Genomic DNA, 25,233 nt, shown 5'->3' with positions numbered 1-25,233 from the left:
AGCAGACACTGAAATACAAAGTGGGGCCCTCTTACGGGGGCCCCTGCAGTGCCCATGCCATTGGCATGGGCACTGCAGGGGCCCCCAGGGGCCCCACAACACCCCATACCGCCATCCTGTTCCTGGCGGGCGACCCGCCAGGAACAGGATGGCGGTATGGGGTGTCAGAATCCCCATGGCGGCGCAGCTGCAGGACAGCGGAAAACGGCGGGAGACCGCCGGTTTTCCTGTTCTGAGGAGCAGCGCCAGCCTGTTGGCGGTGCTCCCGCATCCCCGGCCCCGGCGGTCCTTGACCGCCGGAGTCGGAATGACCGCCAGTGTCTTCTGCTTTCTTCCACCCTGTCCATTTCTGCAACGCTTTTTTACAGTTTGTCTGGGAGTTTTGCTTTTGTTTTGCCAATGGTTAAATGGATATCCGAGATGCAACGAAAATGACCCAGCACAGTTTATAGTCACTGCCTCCCAAAGGTAAGAGTAGCACAAAAAATGGTGAAGTAATCAGTGACGGAAGGTGTGCCCAACCAAGGTGGCCGTTGGCTCATAATCCACAATGGCTCCGCTAACAAGATAACAGCCTCCAACAACATTGCGGCGTGGGAGGTGGCCATGCACCTGGCATCGCTACAAACCAGCTATTGAGCAAACCTGAACACCAGACTGCAGCCTAGCCACAGCAGGTCCTTCTCTGGGGGGTCAGACTAATGTATTTGTGCCTCATTTTTTTTAGCATGAGCTAACGCCATTCCATAGCGCCATCTGTGTGCCATATTTAACAAATGACACACAATGGCGTGAAGGGCTGGCTAGTGTAAAAAAAAAAAAAAAAAATACGCTAGCCAGGCCGGAATGGCGTTAGGGAAAATGGCGCTAGTGGGTCAGCAATGATGTTAGGCAGGTTAGCAGCAAAATTTCTGCCGCTAATCAGCAAAGCATCATTTTTTTACGCACAAGCAGCCAAAAACATGACTGCTGTCTAAGTATAGACAGGAGTCATTACCTCTAGCCCAATGCCCACCACAGGGGACCAGTGTCCAATGGGCAAGCCCTATATACCCTGTGCCAGGCAGGGGACCCCATGTAAGGGGCCCACAGTGGCATAGAAATTATAAAAAATACTACCTGCAACTTACCTGGGATGAGCTCCCTCCACCAGTAGTGTCCCTGTGGTGGGGGTGGTGGTGTTTCGGGGGTTGGGTGGACATCTTTGTGCCCATTCCATGGTGTTTCACAATGGAAATGGGTCTATCTGGCCCTTAACGCCTGGTCTGACCCAGGCGTTAAATAATGGCGCTAAGCAGGCTTAGTGCCATTATTCAGGTCCGCCTCCTCCTTGTGCATCGTTTCTGAGCCAGGAGATAAATATGGTGCTAGGGGGGTAGAGTCATTTTTAGGACGGGAACGCCTACCTTGCATCTCATTGACCCACAAGGTGGGTTCGTGCATCCTAGAAATGGTGCCAACGCCAATATTTTGATGCTAGGCAGGTCTAGCGTCAAAATATAAATATGGAGTTTCGTTTGCTGCCTTTTAGCGTAAAAAAAATGCGCAAAAATGGTGCAAACCGACCATAAATGTTAGCCCATGGCTTTTCAGGGGGCGACTTGCTCTCTTTTCCAGGACTTTGCACCGGCAACTCTTCTCATGCTCCCAACAATTCTACCCTACGATGGAAAAACTAAGGAAGGAACGTATCAGGTACCGCTGGACATATCCCTTCAGGCTAGCGTTTGACTTACACAACAAACCAGACCATGTTACTGATCTCACTGAAGCTATGACTCTATTGGAGATTCTTCTCCCCCCAGATCTAGGGATGGAAGAACCGATCAGTGCCTCCACGGAACAGACCCGGAGTCCTACATCGGCTGCCCAATAGCGCCAGCAACGCCGACCTTTACAGATGAGGAAATGAAAATAGCCCTACAGGAAGTTTATGGAACGAACACTAAGAGGGGGTCATTGGTTTTGATGCCCCCCCAACCCAGAGACTGTGGTGAGATGACCACCATGTGTGGTGGTGCGGGAGGGTCACACCCACTCCCAACACATTTAGCTGAGGAGCTTGGGAAGGAACGAACTTCCACAGGAGGTCACCTACAAAATACATATCTAAACTTCCTCCCTTCTAGCTCACTCCTTATTGGACAAATGAAACTATGAAGAGCTAAAAGCAGTGTTAGACCGAATCGCCTAATATGACCACTGTTCTTAATCAGGAACATCCCACTTTGGACCTTACTGTTGGTAATGTTTTCTGTTTGTTGTCATTTGTTTTAATGTATAGGGAATGGTCTCTGGTGCAAGAGAGACGCAGGAGGAGCGACTGGGGATCGCAGGGGGGAGGGAAGTGACAGAACTAACAGATTTACAATCAAAGCAATTGAAGGCAGGAACAAGGAAGGCGGGAAGGATGACTAATGGAGCTTTATCTAGAGAAGTAGAAACTCTTGAATCACCATGGTAGTAGCCACACTTACCTGGAACGTTAAAAATCAATCTTAACTCATCAGCCAAGAGACTCTAATTATGGAAGTACTTCTCTGATAATCCCCATGACATTGTGGCGATACAAGGGCAACATCTTAAAAGAGACGATGACCATAGGCTGAAACATAAAACCTATCCACTATATAAAGCCTCCACCTCCTCTAAACATAATGTAGTGGCGCTGGAGTTCCACTCCTCACTACCGTTCATGCTGGGGGGAACACAAAACAGATAAGGCTGGTAGAATTAATATAGTAAAAGGAGAACTAAAGGGCAGGACATATATCTTTGCATCCATTTATGCCCCCAACATTAACCAGGTGTCTTTTCTACAGTCTTTCTTCACTATATTGGGAGGGTTTGCAGAGGGTGACATCGTGGTGATGGGGATTTCAACTTAACATGGCATTCTGAGATTGACACCACTCATCCCCATAGAACCCCTACAGGGAGTTTTCTTAAATCTCTTAAACAGGCATCCCAGTAGAAGAGCCTTCTAGATGCATGGAGAATACTCCATCCAAACACAAGAGACTATACATTTTTCTCTCACATGCATCACACCACTCTAGACTGGACTATATCTTCCTTGGTCAAAGCCTACGAAGCGATCTACAGTATGTTTCAATTTTGCCCATAACCCTGTCTCACCATGCACTGGTCTCAATGATACTCGAATGGAGTCCTCCATCAGCATATCGCCAACTCTGGTATTTCCCAAAATCGCTGGTACCAGATTAGCTCTCACAAGGCAATTTAAGAAAAGGGATCAGAGATTTTTTCCAAAACAATAACCCTCAGGACACCACCACTTCCAACACGTAGGATGCATTTAAAGTTTCCAATAGGGGTACATGTGTTGCCCTAAACACAGCTCTTAACAGACAAAGAACAGCAGAAAGAGTAGCCCTTGAATGAGATAATCAGCTCTTAGAGCTATCCCAAAAAACAGCCCCATCTCTGGCGCTTCAGCAGAAAGTAAACGCCTTGAGAGGGAAACTAAAAGCTATATATAATAATAGTGCCGAATTCACACTACTACGGCTACATAGAACCACATAATAAAGTGGACCCACATTTAGCTTGACAGCTAAGACATAAAAGAGAACGGGAACATATAGGGGATAGTCGCCGGGCTAAGGGGGCCTTGGCGAATTTGGATGCTGAAAAGGCACAGGCTTTCAGATCCTTTTACAATAACCTTTACTTGGCAGACCAGACGGAGGTACAGGCTCAAACGGGAATACTTGGCTGGGATGGATCTAACTCAGGTAACGCAAACACAAAATGATATACTCCAAGAACCAACTGCAGAAGAGGAGGTATGTTTAGCTATAAAATCCTTAAAACTCCTTAAAGCACCAGGGCCTGACAGATTAACGGGCCAATTTTACAAATCGTTCAGTTTGCATCTGGTCCTTCCCCCATTTAACCACAGTATTTAATTACATAGCAAAGACAGGGGCCATCACACACACCATGAGTGAAGTGGTAATCACAGTCTTGCCAAAACCGAGCAAAGACCCACATGAATGTGGCTCAAACAGTCCAATCGATTTGCTCAACATAGACGCCTAATTAAATGCAAAAATTATAGCTACACGTTTAGGTGATCTGATCCTGGATCCACCCAAATCAATCCAGCTTTATTAAGGGCACCAGATCCACAATAATCCAAGGTGAGTTACTTAGCTTATAGAGAAGGCCACTAAAAAAACCAGCAGCTCTACTCAGTTTATAAGCTGAAAGGCCACTGACAGGGTAAACTGGCCCTTTCTGTTCTTGACCTTAAAGAGATTTGGCTTCTGTGAGTCCTTCATTGCCATGGTGCGAGCTATGCAGCCCCACGATCTAGAGTCACAGTTAATGGGACCCATTCAGAACTCTTTTCTTTGTCTCTCCCCTACTGTCTGCCCTCAGCGTTGAACCCCTGGTTGCCAGTCTCCGGAAAAATCCAAGGATCCACGGCATAACATTCAGCGCTACTGAACATAACGTATCTCTATTTGCAGATGACATCCTCTTGACCCTTACTTCTCCGTCTTCCACCCTACAGGCCCTCCTATCCGAACTGATTTTGAAGGGGTCGCGGGCTTTAAGATAAACCTTAATAAATCGTTCCTTCTTAATTTAACGCTCAGTGATGCAGACATGTCCACCTTGGCCACCTCTTCACCCTTTCAGTGGGTGAAAAAGCAGATCAAATATTTAGGAATCAAACTCACGTCCTCCATATCTACCCTTTATCAGGCCAACTATTCACCGCTCCTGCAACAGCTCAAGATGGAGCTCAGATGCTGGTTGCCCATGTACCTTTCTTGGTTGGGACATATCAATGCCATTAAGATGATGATCATGCCTAGGATCCTCTACCTTTTTCAGGCCCTTCAGATCCCATTAGAGAGGGACTGCCTTTCAACACTGCACTCGTTGATTCTGAGTTTCTTATGGCAGAAGGGTAGAGCACTTCTACTTAAAACTTCTACGACTCCCCGCCCCAGCAGGAGGTTTGGCACTGCCGGACCCCCACTTGTATAAGTGTATAATATATGTAATTTATAGTATTATAAGCCTGCCCAATTATGGGTGATAACCGAGTGGTCACTTAAGACTCGCAGATAAACATTGGCTACACATGGATAGGGCCATTGTGGGGTGGGTCATCTGGGATGTTCTTTGGAAGCCCAAAGCTGAAAGACCACCTAACACTTACTTAAGCGCACCCACCAGAACAACCTTCCGGATGTGGGATGAGGTTAATAGGACAGAGTGGACTACTTTTCCCTCCCCCCCATACTCCCATCCAAGTCAGCCCAGCCTTCCCACTAGCAACACTACCAGGCCCCTTTGATGCATGGAGAGAGGGGGGCTGCCTAACACTAGCTGACCTCTTCCACAACTGGGACCTTCTGACCTTTGAGAATTGTAAATCTGACTTCCAGTTAGCAGATGCAGGACAATATCACTATACCCAACTTAGACACTGGGAGACACACCCAAGAAATAGAGAGGCAGCGACTTGAGAACTTACACCCATCAAACAATTTGTCAAAAGGAATAGTGGGTCCAAAGGGACTATACTCTTACCTCTATGCCTTGCTACTGCACACTCTTTTATCTCCACGGCTTCGTCATAATCCATTCTGGGAACATACCGTAGAGAAACCCATATCAGATAGCGCATGGGAAACATTATGGAAGGATATATGGAGCTGCAACCACTCCATTCCCTTGAGGGAAGCCCACTGTTAAGTGATGTACGATTAGTATTTATACCCACTAAATTGAAGGCAATCTTCCCAGGGATGACAGACTTATGCTGGCAGGGTTGTGGACTGTTGGGGAACTTCCGCCAAATCTGGTGGGACTGCTCGATCCTATGCCCATTTTGGAGCAAATTATTAGCACAAATCAAGGAAGTGCTAGGATACCCGATCCACGACACCCCGGATTTTGCATTTCTTGGCCTACAAGATGCATCGCTGTCACAACAAACTAGTGGAGACAATCTGATCATCTGGCTATGCCTGGGTGTAGCCAAGATGGCAATACCCGCAGCATGGACAAAACAACAAGCCCCAGGGCTCAAACAATGGCATGCACGTCTGTGGACGACACTAACTCTAGAGCGCATGACGGATATTTTTAGAGATGACTTTAAAAACTTTAAGTATCTCTGGGGCCCAATGGTAACTTACCTATCTGTGGGACTGTCATACATGCACTCCAGCCGTCAGATCTTTCAGTTCTAGCACACACAAATGTTTGTGATTCTACAGGGTCAAATGGCATGAGTTTGTCTTATTCCTTTGATGATCCTGCTTCAGGTCCGCCAACAACCGCACAACAGGTGCCTCGTTATCCATTCCCAAGTTCCAATTTCTTATATTATTTGTATTCTTTTCTTCTTAATGTTGACGAGCTTTCTACTACATAGACCTGCAGCCCACGAAATGGATGTCATGCGTTGGTTAGAAAGGGGGGTTTTTCTGGAGTCACTGTCATTCAGCGCTGTGATTATACATGTGCGATGTTAACACAATTTGCATATTTGCCTCCACCTAATAGGCTACTTGAGCACACTGTGTCTGATTTGTAGAGGTGGTGATCTTGGGACATATATGGCGGTGCGCTGTAACACAAATTTCACCCTTGTGTTTTTTTTCTACACTAAAACCTTCATAAATAAAAAAATGTCAAAAGAAATAAGTGACAACAGTACTCCACATAAACCAAATGGTCCATGGAAGAAGGTAAGTGACTAGCCAGGCAGACAACGCTGTGAGTCCTTACTCTTAAAGAAGGGGGTGCTACAAGGCACACGGTTACGAGTGGGGGGCTTTGTTTCAACAGGCAGCAAATACAGTGGGAAGGGCACTTTTCTGAATTTAGAGGAGAGCTAGACAGTGAAAACTGAGGGTTCAGTCCAACAAAGACCACCAGGAGGAAAAGATTTTTATGTTCTGGTGTATAGTGGGAAAGACACAGGAGGTAAATAGGAAACATAATACACCAGCATCTCACTGCTTGCCACTTCTAGTGCTCTTGTAAATTAATATCTCCGTTTGGTGGTCATTTGTAATGCAAATTAGTGCATCTCCATTTGCATAGCAGCAATACATTTCATTTTTGACATGCAGCCCCCATCTAAAATGACGCCCTTCAATATACTGAATCTAAATGACTTAAATTTCGCCTGCTGGTAGTCTTTCTTTCTGTGCCTTTAAAATGGGCACCTTCTTAGATATCTCACACATTAAATGGTGGCCTGCCCCCCATGTAGGTGGTTTCATAAGGTTAGGGGTCATGTTGAGGCCTGGGTAAAGGCTAATATATTTAGAGTCTAAGGATGTGGCCATTTTGCAGACATGAATCTGACTCCCTGCAATCTCCCTCATGTGCTATCTGTAGCAAAGGTGAATTTTCTGTGTGGCCATTGCAAATATGTTTGCCTTTTATTGTACTCTAGTTTTTGCTGGTGTTAGGATTCTTTGCAATGAGACACCACTTTCCTGTGCCTCAGCATGGACACTCTGGCCCTAAAATGGTACTGTTTAAATTGGTTTCACCCAATTAAGCCTATATAACTTTCCTGTGAGGCCATGGTAGATGGAAAAGAAAATGCACCAACAGTATGTAAGATAAATGCCAGCAGTGGGGTACACTCTGCAATTACTCCACCCACATAAATGACAAAATATATGAATGCCAGGAGCATCACAGTGCTCTAGCAGGGCTGCAGTTTAAAAGTACTGAAATCAAACATGTAAAGGAAAAGTGCCTTCACCATGTAGCAGAAACTATTATCACAAAGTGTGTCATGTAAGCCCACAGGGTGGACTGCTTAATGCATAATAATGTGACTCTGTGCATATGAGAAATGGTAGGCTCCCTCACAGTGACTAACTAACAAAAGCTGTTTTCACTGTATAGGGTAAACTAACTTATCAATAAACAAGCCTGGGTTTAATTAAAATGCTTGATTTCTGCCTACACTAAGGACAATGATAGCAAAATAATTCAAAGTTACTTTCCACTCAGTTTTAAAAATCTCATTTCATAAAGAAAATAGATTTTGATAACTTTAGTGGAAAGGCAACTTTATACAAATGTACTTTGTGCTGCCTGAGACAAAAATGGGCTAGAAGAGTTATTTCCACACATTTAACCAGATGCCCAAACATATTCATGGCTTGAGTTAGCATCCGTTCTCTGGAAAGGGCAACGGCTTGGCCTCTGGGATAAGGAAGGCACAGATTTAGTCAACAGCTGGCCACTTTACAGGGATTAGAAATCTGGAAGGGGGCATGAACAGTGAACAGAAAAAAAGGACAGCCAGCATAGAGATGCCAAAGGGGGCTGACAGGATCAGCTCCCATTCCTTCCTCAGGGCCTCCTGGATTTTTAGGTTTCAGTCTCATCAGGGCAAAAAACAATTCTTCACCTTAACAGAGTGAGGATACCTCATCTGAGTAGAGGATTGTCTTAGAGGGATGCCAGGGCCTCTTCTGATGGAAGAAGGGGTTAGCAATGTTGGATTTAGGGGCATCTGGGAACTTTTAAAGTAAAGCAAAGACAAAGTGCTTCAAATAGGATTGCCACCTTTTTTTTTGCTGGCCTCCATAACAAAACACTGGCCAGGCTGGAAAAAACTAGCAATGATAGCAGCCCGAGCTGCACAAGGAGGTAGATATGGGGAAAAAGCAAACAGTACTTGGTGGGAAAATGTATCCGATCAGTGGATAACAAAGTGGATAAGATTGACACCTCAAAATGACCTCCTCAGAACATTCCTGAACCTGGGAAAACAATATCTTGAAAAACAAAGATTCTGTTAAGAAAAGGACTCAAGAACACCTGACACCTGCTGGCACTCTAGGGCTGAAGCGGCTTATCAAGGGACAAGTGGTTGAACTCCTGTTTTCCTGCTCAGTGGACATTAAAAAACAGGACTCCTGAATCCAATAGGTTCCAGTTGACCACACATGACTGGATCGTACAGAAGTTCTGGCTGTAGACAGACTTAGAAGCCTGCCCATAGCATTTTCAGAAGAGCTCCCAGGAATGTGTTTCTCTGTATCAATAAGATTTTGATATTCTGCAGGGGCATAGAGGGCTCTTAACCCCTTGGAGCTGTGGCTGAAGTCACACAGAACATCAGAAAGCCTGGAAGTCCTGAGATTTACCATCATGAAAGGTAGCTGACTCTGTCCCTGACCTCCTGGTCTTTATGAAGTACAAAAGCCTGCTGTTAACTTTTTCATGTTTTTAGTACTGGTGCCAGTGGCGGCAGCCACTGAACAGGGGGTGGTGGTGGAGGGGAATAAAAAGAAAATAAAGATTAAAATCCCACTCACCTCTTTCCTACGGAGACGGGGTTGTCTCCTCCATCCTCTTCCCGGAAGCACAGAGGCTTCCAGACTCCCCTCCAATCACGACACTTCTGTCACCAGCATGACAGCAGTGCCATGATTGGTGTGAGCGCCCTGCTTTGGCGCTCACAGAGGAAGTGGCACCCTGTGCACTTTCTCCTCCCGGCTGTTCAATACATTCGGGTGGAGAAATCCAAACTGTGCATGTCTGTTTTGCCTATGGTTCACCAACCACTCCTCCCTCCAGCCCCACCCTGCCCTAACCTGGCTCACTGACAAATAAAATGATAATAACGCTTCGCTATTATCATTTCATTTTTCCTTCCCTTTCTGCTGAAAGCAGGGGGGCAACGCTCCTCCGCTTTAGCAGAGGAGCCACTCTTGTCTGGTGCAAAAACAGCCTCTGGTGACCATTTCTGGGCAATATATCTTAAATGAAAGTGCCCTTTAGATTTCCATTTCCATATCAGCATTTCTCAGCCATTTTGCACTAAAATTTTAAAATGTACTATCTCTGGATCTCCCTATCCTATTTGAATCGTTTTGATGACTTTTTGTTTATTGGTTTGTTCACTCTTTTTCTAAATTGGCTTGGAAAAGTTACATTGTTGCTTTCTTGAATTCACACGTTGGTACAGCTTGAACCTAACACACATTTCCCAGGGGAATTGCCTACTGCTTATGACATAGTTACCAGTGCTTAACATAGAGTTTCACTGAGACTTGGGATGAGATCCAACCAGGGTGTTTTTATTATGTTGTTAAACAAAACTAAAACCCCACTTTCTGACGCTATACCTGTGACCTTGTGAGCCGATGCCCATGCCAGAGGTATTTTGAAGACTGTTGTAAACGGAATCGGTGGTAGTGAATAAACTCCACCCTCAAGGTGGGACCAATCTGAAAAAAAACTATCTTACACTGCTGCTGCCTTCTATCTTAACTCTGTGCCTAGAGAACAGATAGCTACAGGAGAGAGAGAGAGAGAGAGAGAGAAAGGACCACTGCTGCTAGTTGAGTTGTATCTGTGTTGTGCGTAAGGAAAGTATTACACGGCTGATGTAGTCAACCACCCGAAACCTTGTCTTTGAATGAGGAATGCTTGCACTGCTCCTGCCATTACTTCAGCTGCGTTAGTGTCACTTTACAAGTGTCAAGCTGACTGTCATTGGCTCTAATAATCTCAAAGTTGTCAGAGCAATGACTCACTCAGTAAGTTTTGCTAATGTATTTCATGTGCTCTTATAATGTGGAGGGTCAGCATTTAGCCATTAGCTCTTCGTTGACCACAAAACTAAAACTCAACAAGCAAACTTCTGCCTCCGTGCTGCCATCTTTCTTTTGATCCATACATTCTAACATGAGTATTCAGCTGTGTGTTTGCCTGCTGTATTTTGGAGGACGGTCCACAAACGGTGCTTTATAATCTTTTAGAGTCTGCTGGATTATTTATCGAAAGGAGGCTTTAAGTACTTTCCCTTAACCAAGTCAGTTGGAGACTTTCTCTTTCATATGATGACTTTGTTTCCCTTTCCCTTTGAAATTGATGTGATGTGATATGTATGCTCGTAAGCAAATCAAATAGAACTGTCTAATGAGTTGTTTATCTGCCAAGAAGGCTCCGGATAGTAGAAATTATGTTTACCTACATAGACATCTACTCACCATTACACACAGCAACTAGCACTGCACTGCCAGTCAGCATCACTGATATGGCCTAGTCATTTTTGGAAAAGGCACCCAGGTATGTCAAATAGGTGAAAATATGTTCTGCACGCAGGATGACCTACCATAAACAATGAAGTATCACAAAATTAGATCAACTTCTATTGAAAACTTGAAAGCCTGCCAGGAGATGTGTATTTTTATTGATAGTAAGCCAAATTCTTCATGAGTATTCAAGACTGTAGACATAAGCTTCTTGCAGAGACGGGAATTTTTTGTTCTTACTGTCTCACTAGCACAGGCCTGCAGATTCCACATTAGAGAAAGTTAAAACCCAGAGGCTGGGTGCATGCTGCAGCTGCAAATAAGGTACCAACAAGCAATGCTCACAACCTATTAGCTGAGGTTTTATGGAGAGTGCTGCATCAAGCAGTTAACACCCAACATGACTCTTAATTTATAGTTTTAGGACTGAGTACAAACCACTGAAATAATGATAACACCCTGCAGGGCTGCCTAGCCACTACTTAAAGGCGAGGTGTACACTGCAGCAACAAACAAGGGAAAACATCCAGCAGGGGTCTGAAGCATAAGGGCTGGGAGTTGACGCAACAGCCAATATGGACAAACACCCAGCAGGGCTCTCTATGATGAACGTAAGGCAAGGTTCACCATCAGGAGCAAATACGGTAATATGTCCAGCAGGGGTCTCAAGCTAAAATTGAAATCCCAGGGGTAAAATGCAACAAAAGCAAAATGGCAGCACCAAGCAGCGCTCTAAAGGTAAGGTGTGCAAAGCAGCAGTCAATAAAGTACTGTCTCAAAAGGTTCTCAACCTCTGGTGTAAAGACTAGCTGCAGACTGAAACAGGAAATATGGTAACGGGGACTGAGTGGCAATCTAAGGCCCTTCAGGCTCAGTGTAAACTCCAAGGCTCTCAAGCAAAGGCCTAAAGGTGCGATGCAGACCAGCAGCAAACAGGTTGCACCAATCACTCTTCTGAGCTAAGACTTTCAGACCATGTGCAGACTACAAAAGCAAACAAAGTAACAGCCAGCAGGGTTCTCAAGCTAAGGTTTAATGACTATGTGCAGACTGCAACAGCAAATAGCAATACAAACAGCACAGCTCACAGCATTAAAATCTGAAGCGGTACCGACTGCAAAAGCAACTACGGTAACATAAAACAGCGTTCTCAACCTATGATCTACAGCCTAAGAGCCTGTGGCAGCAATAAGTAGGATAACTCAACCTGAGACCAAAAGTCTTGCTATGGACTGCAGCAACAAATAAGATTACCCTCAGCAGGATTCTCAAATTAAGACCTAAAAGCTAGGTGCAGACTACGGAATCTAATACGGTAACACCCTTTAGGACTCGCAATTAAGACTTTAAAGTTACCTACCTACTGCAGCAACAACTATGGTAACACCAAGCTGGTGTCTCAAACTAGGACATAAGGGCTATATTGAGACTGCAGCACCAAATAGGTAACGCCAAGTAGAAATTATAAGCTAATACCTAAAGGCTGGAAGCAGAGCACAGCAGCAAACACAAGCAGACAGATAACAAGAAGCAGGGCTTTGCTCTTTTCTCTGCAGTTGCCCAGTCGTTTACAAGGTGGCAGAGCCCCTTTCAGAGGGCCATGCATTGCACTGGGGTTGTTGGACCCAACTGTGAGCACTGAGGCCTTTTACCCTTAATGCCCTGGGGCCCGACCTACTATGGCTCCTGAACAACTGGGCCGAGTATCCCTTTTGCACTTGACTCTCAGTGGTAGGTGTGAACGAGTAGTCTAATGCTCCCTCAGGAGAGTAGGGATTAGGAGTAGATGCGGACACAGATTAGTGAACATGACTCATAACTCAAAGAGTGCACAGCAGTGTCAATAAATCAAAGTCCAGTCAAATACCTATTTTTATAATAAAAATAAGTGTTTTTTTCTTACACTTTCAAAGAAATGTTATGACATGCATAAACAACAGAATTCCTCTTTAGACCAATGCTCTAGTGTTTTACTGGCAAATCCCCGTCCCACCCGCTCTTCATAACGTGGTCTTTATTATTCCCCACTCACTGATGGCCACATCCAGAAAATGCTCACTAGTAAACTTTGACTAAAGAGTTCACTCTGACTAGTAGAGAGCACATCACAGGACACCTGAGAGACCTCCACTTGCTCCCCGTCGAGAAGAGGATCAACTTCAAGCTCCTCGTACACGGTTACAAGGCCCTCCACAACCTTGGACCCAGCTACCTCAACCACCTTATCACCTTTTACTGCCCTGCCAGACCTCTCCGCTCTTCCCAGCAGTCGCTCGCCACTGTACCCTCCATAAGGAAGCCCTCCGCTGGAGGGAGATCTTTCACCTACCTTGCGGCAAAATTCTGGAACACCCTGCCTCTCCACCTCTGGCACTCACCATCGCTACCTCAATTCAGGAAGGACCTTTAAACCTGGCTCTTCAACTGAAACTTGAGGACCTAACCCACAGCACCTCAAGACCCTACGGTCAATGAAAATAGATGAACTAATGATAGGAGACAAGATCATATTATCACTAGCCCAAATTTCTGATAATTAATAGCAGATTTTGGAAATTATATGGAGATTTTCTATCTCTGTATGCATCTGCATGCAGAGAAAGAGCTTGTAGAAGCACCAGGAAGGCAGTAATCATCACTGAGACCTACAAATAGATGTGGCAACATATGCTAATAGCACTGGTAAAACTGATTGAGGTAATAGCTAATTGTAATGGCTCTTCAGTGGAATTGTGGGCTGGGCTGAGCAAAAGGATGCGTGCATAGACAGAGTCTCTAGCCCGAGTAAAGCGACCACTGAGTGGAGGCTCCCACCCGACCCCCTTGACCCAATGTGGCACACGTGGTAGATCGTACAGGCACAACCACACAAAGAGGATGATGTTTGAGAGGTGGCATTCAACACTGGCACTGAGAACCGGACGTGTGTGAGGGTGATGACGCAGAAATGAAGGTTTTACATTTATTAGCGCTTAAACGTAGTACTGCAATAATCAAGTGTGACTTTAACCGAACTAATAAAGATTGTACGGGGACAAATGTGCCTTCAGAGTAGTTTGCCAACATTTATAAGCGTGCTTTATATAACGTGATGTATTAGAATTGTACGAATCTGACATAATCGTAAACGTGTGCTATGATTTGCTTGTTAGAAATGCTTTTAGCTTAGCATAACTTTAGTGGAGGCTTCGGCCTAGTTGCTTGTCTCACGGTTTAGATGCTCGTGTTTTTCCAACGTGCTAATAAAAGTGTATTCTTGCTTGAAGCTGTACTTTTCCAGTGAGATCGTTCACATGCTTATCTTTAAGGTTTCGTGCCAGCCTGGCATCTTCTTCTTTGCTCCAAGGTCAATCTGCAGGTGCAGACAATGGACGCTCTGAAAGTGAGTTAATTGGTAAAATATGTTGCAACTTATGTTCCCGACTCCAAGGATAATGTATGCTTAGGTAGAAGCTTGTGAACTGTAGTTTTTGATTGGACAATTTGAAGCCAACCTATGAACCCTCCAATGGAAGACCCTACTGGATTTGAACTGTTGTCTATTTAAACCAGGTGCACGAGAGGAAAACGGCCATTATTATTGGACATGCGCCTTTACCAGCCCATTACCCGTTATTGCCGACTTCGATGCCAATTGATGTCCGATGAGACTTTGATGCTTTCTCTAATCGAGAGAAAGAGACTTTAATTAATTCTCGCCCTAAAGACTTTAACTTTGATTCGTCCCTTTGCATGAAGTAATAGCTTTGTCCTTTTGCCGCTGAGAGGCAATTGCCCCGTCCACCCTGCCCCTTTGCCCCGTCCCATGCTGATCGAAACTGGTACCTGTGAGACGAAGACTTCCTTGAATGCTGATTGAATTTGGTAAATATGAAAGGAAATTGTACAATTGCATTGTGTTCTTTTTAGGTAACCAACTGCTGATTTTTGATAAGAGCCCTAGTTAGGAGTTTTTCCAAATCAATGTTGCTAAATTGTTTTTGCATGAAATCCCACATGCAGATGCTAATTTGAGGTTAGATGAGGATTCATCTGTCGCACGATGCAATTTGAGACCTTGTTGTGCTGACCAATGTATGCAATTAGCTCATTATAGATTATAGTTTTAGTGGTTTGCATTGCTATTATCGAATGCATTATTATTCAAATGCTGCATAGATTGCATCTGTTTCGCCGTTATGGACAGCTATTAATGTTCATTTACATATATCATTTGGTGTTGAGACATGTTTATATTGTGCTAGCTTTGTTAATATAGGGAAATAAATTCCCTAACTTTGAATAAACTGGTGTGGTTATTCGTGACCGAAAGGTCATGGTTTCGTCGAAATGTATTCTGGATTAATTGTGAAGTGTTATGTTGATCAGGGTATTGCCTATGTACGTTATTGATTGTTGATTTGATTAAATTGATTACTCTCGGATGAAGAGAGCCCCACTTGGTCAAAAGATTCATCGGCCTAAGAGCGTTAAGATACAGGTAATTTATTAGGTCGCAACGCTCTATCAGTAGATGGTAGCAGAGGACGGTTTCGCCCTTTTGGGACCACATTCGAGAAGTACATGGTGTTGAATTAACGGTTGCGCCCTTTGGGACCCCATTCGAGAAGTTGAATTAGATTTTTCTTGGGTAAAACAGATTGAGAGAATGATGATGGGCTAAGTCCCCCGCGACTTTTCCCGGGATCTCGGAGCTTGCGAATGGAGAGAATGGAGGTGTGGAATCGGCGTTGGCGGTACTAGTGACGGAATGAGTGAAGTTAGAATTTTGCGCTTGCACAGCTTATTGCCGCAGATTGTGTGAAAAGGTTGCGAGGATTTTAGAGAATAGCGGAGGTGCGACTCCGAGTGTAGGAATAGGGAAGTCGTCGAACTTCATAGAAAATAGCGGAGGTGCGACTCCGAGTGTGAGAGTAGGGAAGTCGTCGAACTTCATGTGCATGTGGCGCTTTGTGCGGAAAAAGGTCCACGTGGTTGTTGTTGTTGAGACGGGCCCTGCGAGGTCAAGAGACTCCGGAGTATGTTGAAAAGTGTATGAGACACTTGTTTTATGTTGTGGTCTGGTCGGTTTAATAGGTTGACCGGGCGTGGTCAACAAGTCGGTACGTGTGTTAAGGGAGTGAAAGAAAACTTCGACTTCGGGCTTTGACAAATTCTAAGTGCACTAGAATAGATCATTGACAAGTTGAGAGCAGATCTGCGGGTCAGATTTGCTTGCGAAAGTGGGGACCGAGAAAGATGGAATAACTGCCGAGGCTAGTGAAAAATCCCTAAGGTCCTGAAGCGATTGTGTTACCCTTCCTGTAGTAAACCGACAGATCTGTTTTATTATTATTTGGTTGCTCGCGATATATGCTAGAAGTTGTTACGAGAGGAGCTGAGTGAAGGAGGACTAGCCGCGAGGCTTTGTCAGCCGCAGTGTGTGTGAGTGTGACGTCACTAGGAGCCGCGCTGGGATAGGTTGGTTGTAGAGAAGGGTCGCGCACGGATTGGACGCAGTCCGTGGGGCTCGATTGGAAGGGGAAAGGCAAGCGAAGAGTATTCCGGGAATTAAAGTCACTTATTGATTACAAACTTTGTGAAATAAAAGACGAGAAAATGAAATTTTTTCAAGCATTAAAAAGTGCGATGAAGGGGGAGTCTTACATTAAAGCGAGCGTAGGAGAGGAGACGCCACCCGAAGGTACACCAGCTTACATTGTAATGGAGGAAAAGGGGGTAGCTCCGTGCCTTTGGCTAAAGCAATGGCACAAGCTGACAGAGAAACATGGGAGCGTAGCGTTCCCGATCCATGGGACATTCAATATAAGGATCCTAGAGAATTTGAGATTCGCAATGTACGACATGAAGGTACCTCCAAGGCCAGCACAGTTTGAGGCTCTAGCGATTTGGGAACTAATGGCTAGACAGCAACAGCAAAAGAAGTTCGAGACCAGGATAAGAAAGGCAGAAAAGACACTAGCGGACGCTAGGTGGGATAATTCGCAGAAGGTGTGGAGGTCAGATATATTGCAGGGGATAAAATTGTTTCCCGCAATTACTAAGGAAGAAGAGGCGACAGGCAAGAAAGCTACCTGTAAGACAAACAGGAGGTGTTCCAAAGATAGGGAGGACGAGTCAGATGATGAGGAGTTCATCATGCAATTGCTGAACGACCGTCCACCGCCTTATGCAGAGAATGGACAAGGTCCAAGTACAAGTTCTGCCCCTCCGGCACCGGTACAGAATAATGAAACTCAGAGTTCAGAAACGCCGTCGGGATCTAAGGACCCGAGTTTACTGTTCACCCCACAGATACCGCAGGTCAGGAGAATATATCCAGATGTGCCTACATTGAAAGCAGCAGAAAATTATCAGCCGCAGGTCCCAAGGTACTACAGCAGTGACAACAGTACGGGAATAATTCTAGATCCAACCGTAATGGGAGTACAGAATGGTCGCAACCCAACATTGGCACAAGCTGAATCAACTCAGTTTTTGATGCCTCAAAAGCAGATGCAGGGGGGAACCGCACATGCTCAGATGACGGGGAGTCAGACGGGCATGCCGGCAATGATGACCCATAGTGTAGGAATGAACATGCCTCAGAACATAGGGAATGGACAGAACCCAGATGCGATATCCCTACCCATTACTGTAGGTCCACTGGTACCTTTGTACGTTCAGCCTAACTCAGGTATGAGCGGTCAAGGATCAATGGTGCAGAGTGGGACGGAAAGGAGGTGCATAGAAAACACTCCAGAAACAACTCCGATAGTGGCTCAGCCAACTGGATCTGGGTCCTTGATGGAGTTTAGTCCCATATGTGCTCAGTCAACAGTGGTGAGGTCGAGTCCCCCACTGATGATACCGCTATCATCGCACACTGAAAAGTTGCCGCAACCATCAATGGCAGTCGATGTGAATGCTACACTGATGGGGCTGAATGCGCAACAGCTGACACAGTGGTTCAACAGTCTAAATTCCACACAAAGCTCAGCCAGTGGGAAGGGAGAAGAGGACTATCTGAATAGGATCAGGTTGAACATGGAAGCAGAAGAATTGGTGGAAGGGACTATGGGGGTGAATAGGTTAGAGTCCTACTCGGAAGAAGAGCTGAGGTATCTATGTCCCAGGATTACGAGAGAAGTGAACAAGGTACATATAAGCTTGCAAGAAATAGCTGACAAAAACGGGATTGACATAGACAAGACAAAACCCTTGAGCAGGAGCTATAGATTGGATTTCAGGTCCACAGACTTTGAACACATGAGGTCAGCAGGCATGAAAACGCACCTTAGAGAATTGCTGCAGAGTGCACAAGTGTGGAGGTGCTTAGACAAATGGGAAAGCAGATGGACAAAGAAAAAGGAAAAGAAGAAAGACAGTGTCCCAGAGAATAACGAGAAAAGACCACAGAGTAGTGATGCAGTAACCATGTTACCAATGAGGGAGACAGCAGGGGGAAAATTAATACATGTACAGTGGCACAGAAGCGACATTCAGTCTTTTACGGATGATTTTCCCAAACTGAGAGAGAAGCCGATTGAATGGTATCAACAGACTGGTAGGTTTGTGAAGCTTGCAAAATTTCTTTGGGAAGACCTGAACACCCTCTTTGAGATTGTGGTTCCGGCAGATTTGTGGGAAGACTGCAAAAGGGCTGTAGGTTGGCCGACAAGTGAACCAGAGAGAGACAGGGATACGGGTGCACCATCACCTATGGTGATGAGCTTGTACTATAAGGTGATTGAGCATTTGAAGACGAAGGTTGCCGCGAAAAATGTGGATTGGCAGAAGATTGATCGAACTGCCCAAGAGGCTAAAGAGTTGATTCATGGTTACTACGAGAGGTTGTTGAAGGCGTTTAAGAACTACAGTGGCACGGAAACAATAGAGGCGAAGGACATGCTTCATTTTGTGTTTAGATTTGTGGAAGGGCTGAGACCAGAGATAGGTCAGATGATAAAGTCGCATTTGATTTGTTGGCAGTCGAAACCGATTGATGAGGTGTTGAATTATGCGAAATACTGTAGCGCCGAAATTGAGGTGAAACAGAAAAGGTTGAAAGAAAAAGTGATGGTGATGCAACTTAAGGCAGCTCAGACAGGTCTGCAAGGTTTGCAAGGGTTCCAACAGCAGATACCGCAGCCGCAGCCGCAGGGAAATATGGCGTTTCAGCCACAGGCGAGAGGCAGAGGCAGAGGAGGTTTTGGGAGTAATGGTCCGGATTTGAACACTGTTGTGATTCCGAATGGTGTGCAGGCAATGAAAAAGGTGATGCCGTGTCACGTGTGCGGGATCGTCGGACATTGGAAACGCGAGTGCCCGATGGTGGTGCAGGAAGGTGCAGGTGTTGGTCAGCAAAACAATGATGTCAATGCATTCCAGACAATGAGGGGACCGAAAATGAGAGGTCCAAACCCAAATTTTCAGACCATAAATCAGCTGCAGGGATTACAGCCTATGCAGCCGCAGCAGATGCAGATGCCCCGCATGCAGATGACGCAAATGCAGCCAATACAACAGCAGTTACCAATAGTACCTAATCAGCAAATGCAAATACCCTTGGCACCAGTGAGTCAGCAGCAAGTGATGCTTCCTCCACAGGTTTCGAGTCAGGTGATGAGTACAAATGGCACAGTACAACAGTTCCCATTACACAGTGAGAATGGAATAAACAATGTATGGGAGAGTGAAAGTTCAGATGAGGAGGGAAATTGTGTGCTTGCAGCATCCTTGGAAGTTAATCAAAAGGGTCCATATGTAGAGGGAAGAGTCATGGGTCATCGTGTTTCATTCTTGGTTGACACAGGAGCCACACGTTCAACTGTTAGGAGCATTGAAGTACCAAATTTGCCACTCTCAGGGAGGACAGTTCAAGTGGTGGGAGTAGCAAACAGGCACCTGACGAACCCAATCACAGATCCAGTACCAGTCAGCATTGGTAACTATCAAAGGTTACATAATTTTGTGGTATGTGACTCAAGCCCGATAGCACTGTTAGGGAGAGACCTATTGTGCAAATTGGGATGTTCGATTATGTGTTCACACGATGGAATTAGAATTCAGACGAGCAGTGATGGGGAAGAAGAGGACAGTGTAGAAGGGGATGAGATGGAAACTGTCGATGAAGAATATCCTCTGATTAACCTTCTTCCGATGATAACTGAAGAAGATATTCCAGCTGAATTACGGGAAACAGTCGGAAAGGAAGTGTGGGATATGACAGGAAAAGAGGTGGGATTGGTGAAAGGAGTGGAACCAGTGAAAGTGACTGTAAAACCCAATGCAACCTTTCCCCAGACCCCACAATACCACATGGCACAAGACACCCTCATGAAAGTATCAGCCTCACTCAGAGTGAAGGAATAGTGATGGGACACCCATTAACAGTCATGGTTCCTCACTCAGTTGAGATACTTTTGACCCGCTCCCGAACGCAACACATGACTGGAGCAAGACTCACAAGGTATGAAACAATAATTCTGGGCTCACCGAATGTGCAGCTGAAAAGGTGCACTACGTTGAATCCAGCAACCTTGCTTCCTGGTGAAAATGCTGAAATTGAGAACGCTGAAGACGTCGAGCATGACTGCCTTCAGGTGACTGAATTTTGCACAAAACCCCGACCTGACATTAAGGATACTAAGCTTGATGAAAATGACCAAATTGTTTTTGTTGATGGGTCATGTTTAAGAGATGCATTGGGAATATTGAAAGCAGGATATGCTGTATGTACTGTCACAGGTGTCTTGGAAGCGTCCTGGCTTCAAGGAGTATATTCCGCACAAGTAGCAGAGCTTGTAGCCCTTACAAGAGCATGTCAACTGTCTGCATTGATGAAGGTTACCATTTACACCGATAGTCAGTACGGGTTTGGAATTGTGCACGACTTTGGGCAACTATGGTCACAGAGAGGTTTCCTGACCTCTTCAGGGTCCCCAGTGAAAAACGGGGAGAGAATAAGGGAATTGTTACATGCCATTCAAATGCCAGCCGAAATTGCAGTGGTAAAGTGTAGTGCTCATACAAAAGGACAGGACTATGTTTCCCTGGGAAATGCATATGCGGATCAAGTCGCAAGATTTTGTACCTTGAACTGTATATTGCTCAGGGATGAATGGAATTCGATAAATGAGCCAGAGCTCGAACCAGCTGAAGCATTTGCCTTGAAGGTCGTGGATACAATGGATGAACTAAAAGCATTACAGAATAGCGTCAGGGAGGATGAAAAAGTTTCCTGGATTAAGGCACAATGTACAAAGAGACCAGATGAGATATGGGTTTCAAATGAGGGAGAATTTGTCTTACCAAATTGTCTCTTATCGCAGCTTGCGCGGTTCTATCATGGGCAGGCTCACCTAGGGAGAGATGCCATGATAAGATTGTTCAAAACTGATTGGTTTAACCCCAGATTCCGTCAAGTTGCAGAAGCAGTCTGCCACCGGTGTGTCATTTGTCAACAGATGAACCCAGGAAAGGGAACGGTTGTGAACGTGAGCCACATTGGTAGGGCGGGTGGCCCGTTCAGCCGAATGCAGATGGACTTTATTGAGATGCCTGTGCATGGAGGTCTGAAGTATGTGTTGGTGATTGTGTGCATTTTTAGTCACTGGATTGAAGCATACCCCACACGTAGAAATGACAGCCTTACAGTTGCAAAATTATTGTTAAGGGAGTTAATACCACGTTTCGGATTCCCGATCTCTTTAGAATCAGATAGAGGAAGTCACTTCAATAACGAGGTGATAAAGTTACTTTGCGCAGCGCTGAACATTGAGCAAAAACTGCATTGTAGCTATCGCCCAGAAGCATCAGGACTGGTGGAGCAGATGAATGGTACACTGAAATCAAGAATGGCGAAAATATGTGCATCGACAAATTTGAAATGGCCTGACGCATTGCCTTTGGTGTTAATGTCAATGAGAAACACCCCTGACAGAAAGACTGGATTGTCCCCGCACGAAATTCTCATGGGCAGGGCCATGAGACTTCCTGCAGTTCCCGCAAACGCGCTTTTGAATATTACAGATGATATGGTGTTAGACTACTGCAAAAGTCTGGCTGACGTGGTTCGCTCTTTCTCTCACCAGGTGGAAGCAACCACCTTGCCACCGATCCAAGGTCCAGGACACACACTGAAAGCAGGTGACTGGGTCGTGGTAAAGAAGCACGTGAGGAAGTCGTGTCTGGAACCCCGTTGGAAAGGCCCTTTTCAAGTGATCCTGACGACAACTACCGCTGTGAAGTGTGCGGGAGTTCCCAACTGGATTCACGCCAGTCATACAAAGAAAGTGTTGTGTCCCAGAGATGAGGAAGTTGAAGCGCTGAAACTGCCAGTTCCTGATAACAAAGTGCCAAGCGCTGAGACAGAGCAAACCAGAACTAGAAGCGAACAGGCAGAAATAGAAGAGAGAGAGATATTCTCTGAGGACGAAGCAACCGATTCACTTGGGGAAGACCAAGGAGAAACCTCAGACAGTGACGAAGAAGCTGAAGGTAACAAAGAGCCTGAAGCAGCTGAAGGCAACAAAGAGCCTGAAGCAGCTGAAGGTAACCAAGAGCCTGAAGCTGCTGAAAGTGACAAAGAGCCTGACGAAAGTAACGGTCACAAAGGGCTCGAAAGAGGTGAGAAAGCAGGAGAGCCTGATCAGAAGAGGGCTTTCCCAGAAGCAGACGGTACAGAAAAAGAAAAGGAAAACGTGATTGACTCCCCAGAAGGAGGGGACAAGGCAGAACAGAACGAAACTGTTCAAACTTCCCCAGGGGAGATCGCAGGTCCATCAAGTGGACACGGTGCAAAGAAAAGACCAAGTATATCACCAGTAAAAGTAAAGACTAGAGAAAAATTGAACGACAGTGAAGGGCCAAGAGTGAAAGAGAAAAGAAAGGAAGTGTCTGTCGTGTTACCAACAACAAGTGAAGAAAAAGACTTTGCCAAAGAGGAAAGTACCAGTGAGGCAGAATCAAAGAGAGATGCAAAATTGAAAAGGAAAAGGATACCAAACAGGAGATATTCCGGTCCAGAATGGGCATATGTAGTCAATGACGATTGGACTGACGAATTTGTATCTCTTAGCCTCGAGAACGAAGAAGAAGAGATACCAATAGAAAAGAAAAGTTTTATGGACACTGTTGATTGAAAAGCTGGTAAATTACATTGCTTGCTATAATATAACGTGATACAACCAGCTGAGACATTGCTAAACCGGATGAGACATTTGCTAACTTGATAAGACTTTGATAACCTGATTGACTCTTAAACCCGATGACGTTGCTAACGGAAAAAAAAAAAAAAAAAAAGAGACTGAGTTATTGCCGAATTGAAAGAATAATTGCCGAAGTGAGACAAATGCTGCTAACCGATAAGTGACTGGGCTTCTGAAGAAAACTGTGTGAACATTGCATTGCGCTCGTTCAGCTTTGTAACTAACTGCTAAATAGTTTTTTTTATATAAGTGCTTCTAGCTCTCTGATTCTATACAGATCATGACACAAAATAGTAGAATGAAATATTGTAAATATGCGTGTATAGGCTTGATAGCTGCATGTGTACTAATAATAATGGCAATAGTGCTTGCAACGCGTGGTAAGGGTGAGAATGAGAAAATTGATGCTTCTACTTTTGCACCTGTTACTGTCACTGAACTAACCGCATTGAAAAGACTAGAATTAGATGAGAGACACTTGCATGATAAGAAGGAACTTTCGTAAAGACATTGGGATATAGATGCAAAAAGTGGGGTAAAGGTAAACATGCACGAATGGTGAAAATAAATGAATAAAAATGGTGACTGATTCACACAAGAATTTATGAGGGCTAGAAAAGTGCTCTTTTACGTACTCTCACACCCTTTGTGACTTAGCCCTGAAACGACTAACTCGCTATTAATAAATGTGCAGAGAGGGCACAGTTGTATTTATTCTAACTTTATAAGAATATTACCATAATATTTACATTTTATTTCTTTTAGAAGTTTTCGGCCAATTTACAACCATGTAAAGAGCACGCGAAAAGGACTGCAAGAGTACCACTTTACGCATTCTAAAATACCTTGGTAAGTAGGCCTTAGTGAGTGTAGTTTAATGTATTTTGTTTCACCTTGTTGACAATATATTGAGAAATGTTAGTGTATATCCTCCGATTATTTTTACAGACAGCAGCAGGAGGATGGAAAATCGAAGTAGATGTAGAGGAACTGAATCAGTGCAGCCCATCTTTGACAAAGACCATTTGCCACTTTACTACGTTCATATCTCTGTGTTTACATTCTTCACTGCAGTACACATCAGACACAAGCTCTGCCATCCTTCACTTGTGCCGGGATATACCTGCGCTGTTTCAAACTAAGGAGGTCAAGGAAGCAACTGGAGAGTGAATGGAGTACTCTTTTTGTAGGATGGTTGATTCATATGCGGTCCCTGTGGTAATGTACATTGAGCTGATTTGTTGTTGATGCGGTGCTTGACAAATTATAGTCTACACACCTCCGGGATTTGCAAACGTGTGCACAAACATACCTCTCCCCCGTGCTGTATGTCATTCCGCACAGCCGGGCACTCTCACGGGAGCCATCCGTGCCGACAGTGCGTGAGGCCAAAACCCAGGAACTTTTTAATCAGAATGGAAAGCATTCTAAAAATATTATTTTTCCACTCAATTTGTATCTTTCAAAATGTTTACGTAGTAAATTTGAGAGATGGATAAAAACGACAGCCCGTTGAAACTGCAGAAATCTCTGGAAGGACATCGGAGGCTTCTCACTTACAAATATTCACAGACGGAACGGCTAGAAAGCTACGTACCCGGCCTTTCTGCTTCCGGAATGACGTTGGACTCCATGTTGTCTCTTTCCAGGCGTGCTTGCGGCCTCTGGTTTACTGGTACCGCTGGCTTCCACCCTGCGAAATACAAATGCGACTTAGTGGAACGTGTTTAAACACTGAAGAGTTAAGTGTCTTCTGACAGATTATAGTTGTGACTATGCCTCTTCAGTAAAAGATAATTAGTCACAACTGCCTTGTACAACAAAGACCCGACTTTCAATGGGAACGTTTTTTAGATATAATTTAGGGCCACATGTACGAATATTTGGAATTGCGATACCCTAATTGCAATTCCATACAAATCCCAATTCCAAAAGTAAGAAACTCCATTGAGTTTCTTTTATGATTCCAGGTG

The 25,233-nt window shown here is 44.8% G+C and overlaps 1 protein-coding gene and 1 long non-coding RNA gene across 2 annotated transcripts in view; one reads left to right on the top strand and one right to left on the bottom strand.

Annotated features, from left to right (window-relative positions):
• Nucleotides 1-24,573, top strand: part of LOC138284153 (uncharacterized) — a 35,101-nt gene extending 10,528 nt beyond the window's left edge. The window contains exons 2-3 of the long non-coding RNA XR_011201352.1: nucleotides 24,026-24,109; nucleotides 24,209-24,573. This is a non-coding gene — a long non-coding RNA (uncharacterized lncRNA). The remainder of the gene's footprint in view (nucleotides 1-24,025; nucleotides 24,110-24,208) is intronic.
• The window catches only part of ADAMTSL5 (ADAMTS like 5), a 270,500-nt gene that overhangs the window by 36,960 nt on the left and 208,307 nt on the right, over nucleotides 1-25,233 (bottom strand). The window contains exon 11 of the mRNA XM_069222636.1: nucleotides 24,858-24,953. Within this exon, the coding sequence (XP_069078737.1) occupies nucleotides 24,858-24,953 (96 nt within the window). The remainder of the gene's footprint in view (nucleotides 1-24,857; nucleotides 24,954-25,233) is intronic.

The sequence above is a fragment of the Pleurodeles waltl genome, chromosome 3_1, assembly GCF_031143425.1.
Source record: "Pleurodeles waltl isolate 20211129_DDA chromosome 3_1, aPleWal1.hap1.20221129, whole genome shotgun sequence".
Lineage (NCBI taxonomy): Eukaryota > Metazoa > Chordata > Amphibia > Caudata > Salamandridae > Pleurodeles > Pleurodeles waltl.
This window is presented reverse-complemented; position numbering and strand designations above follow the sequence as displayed.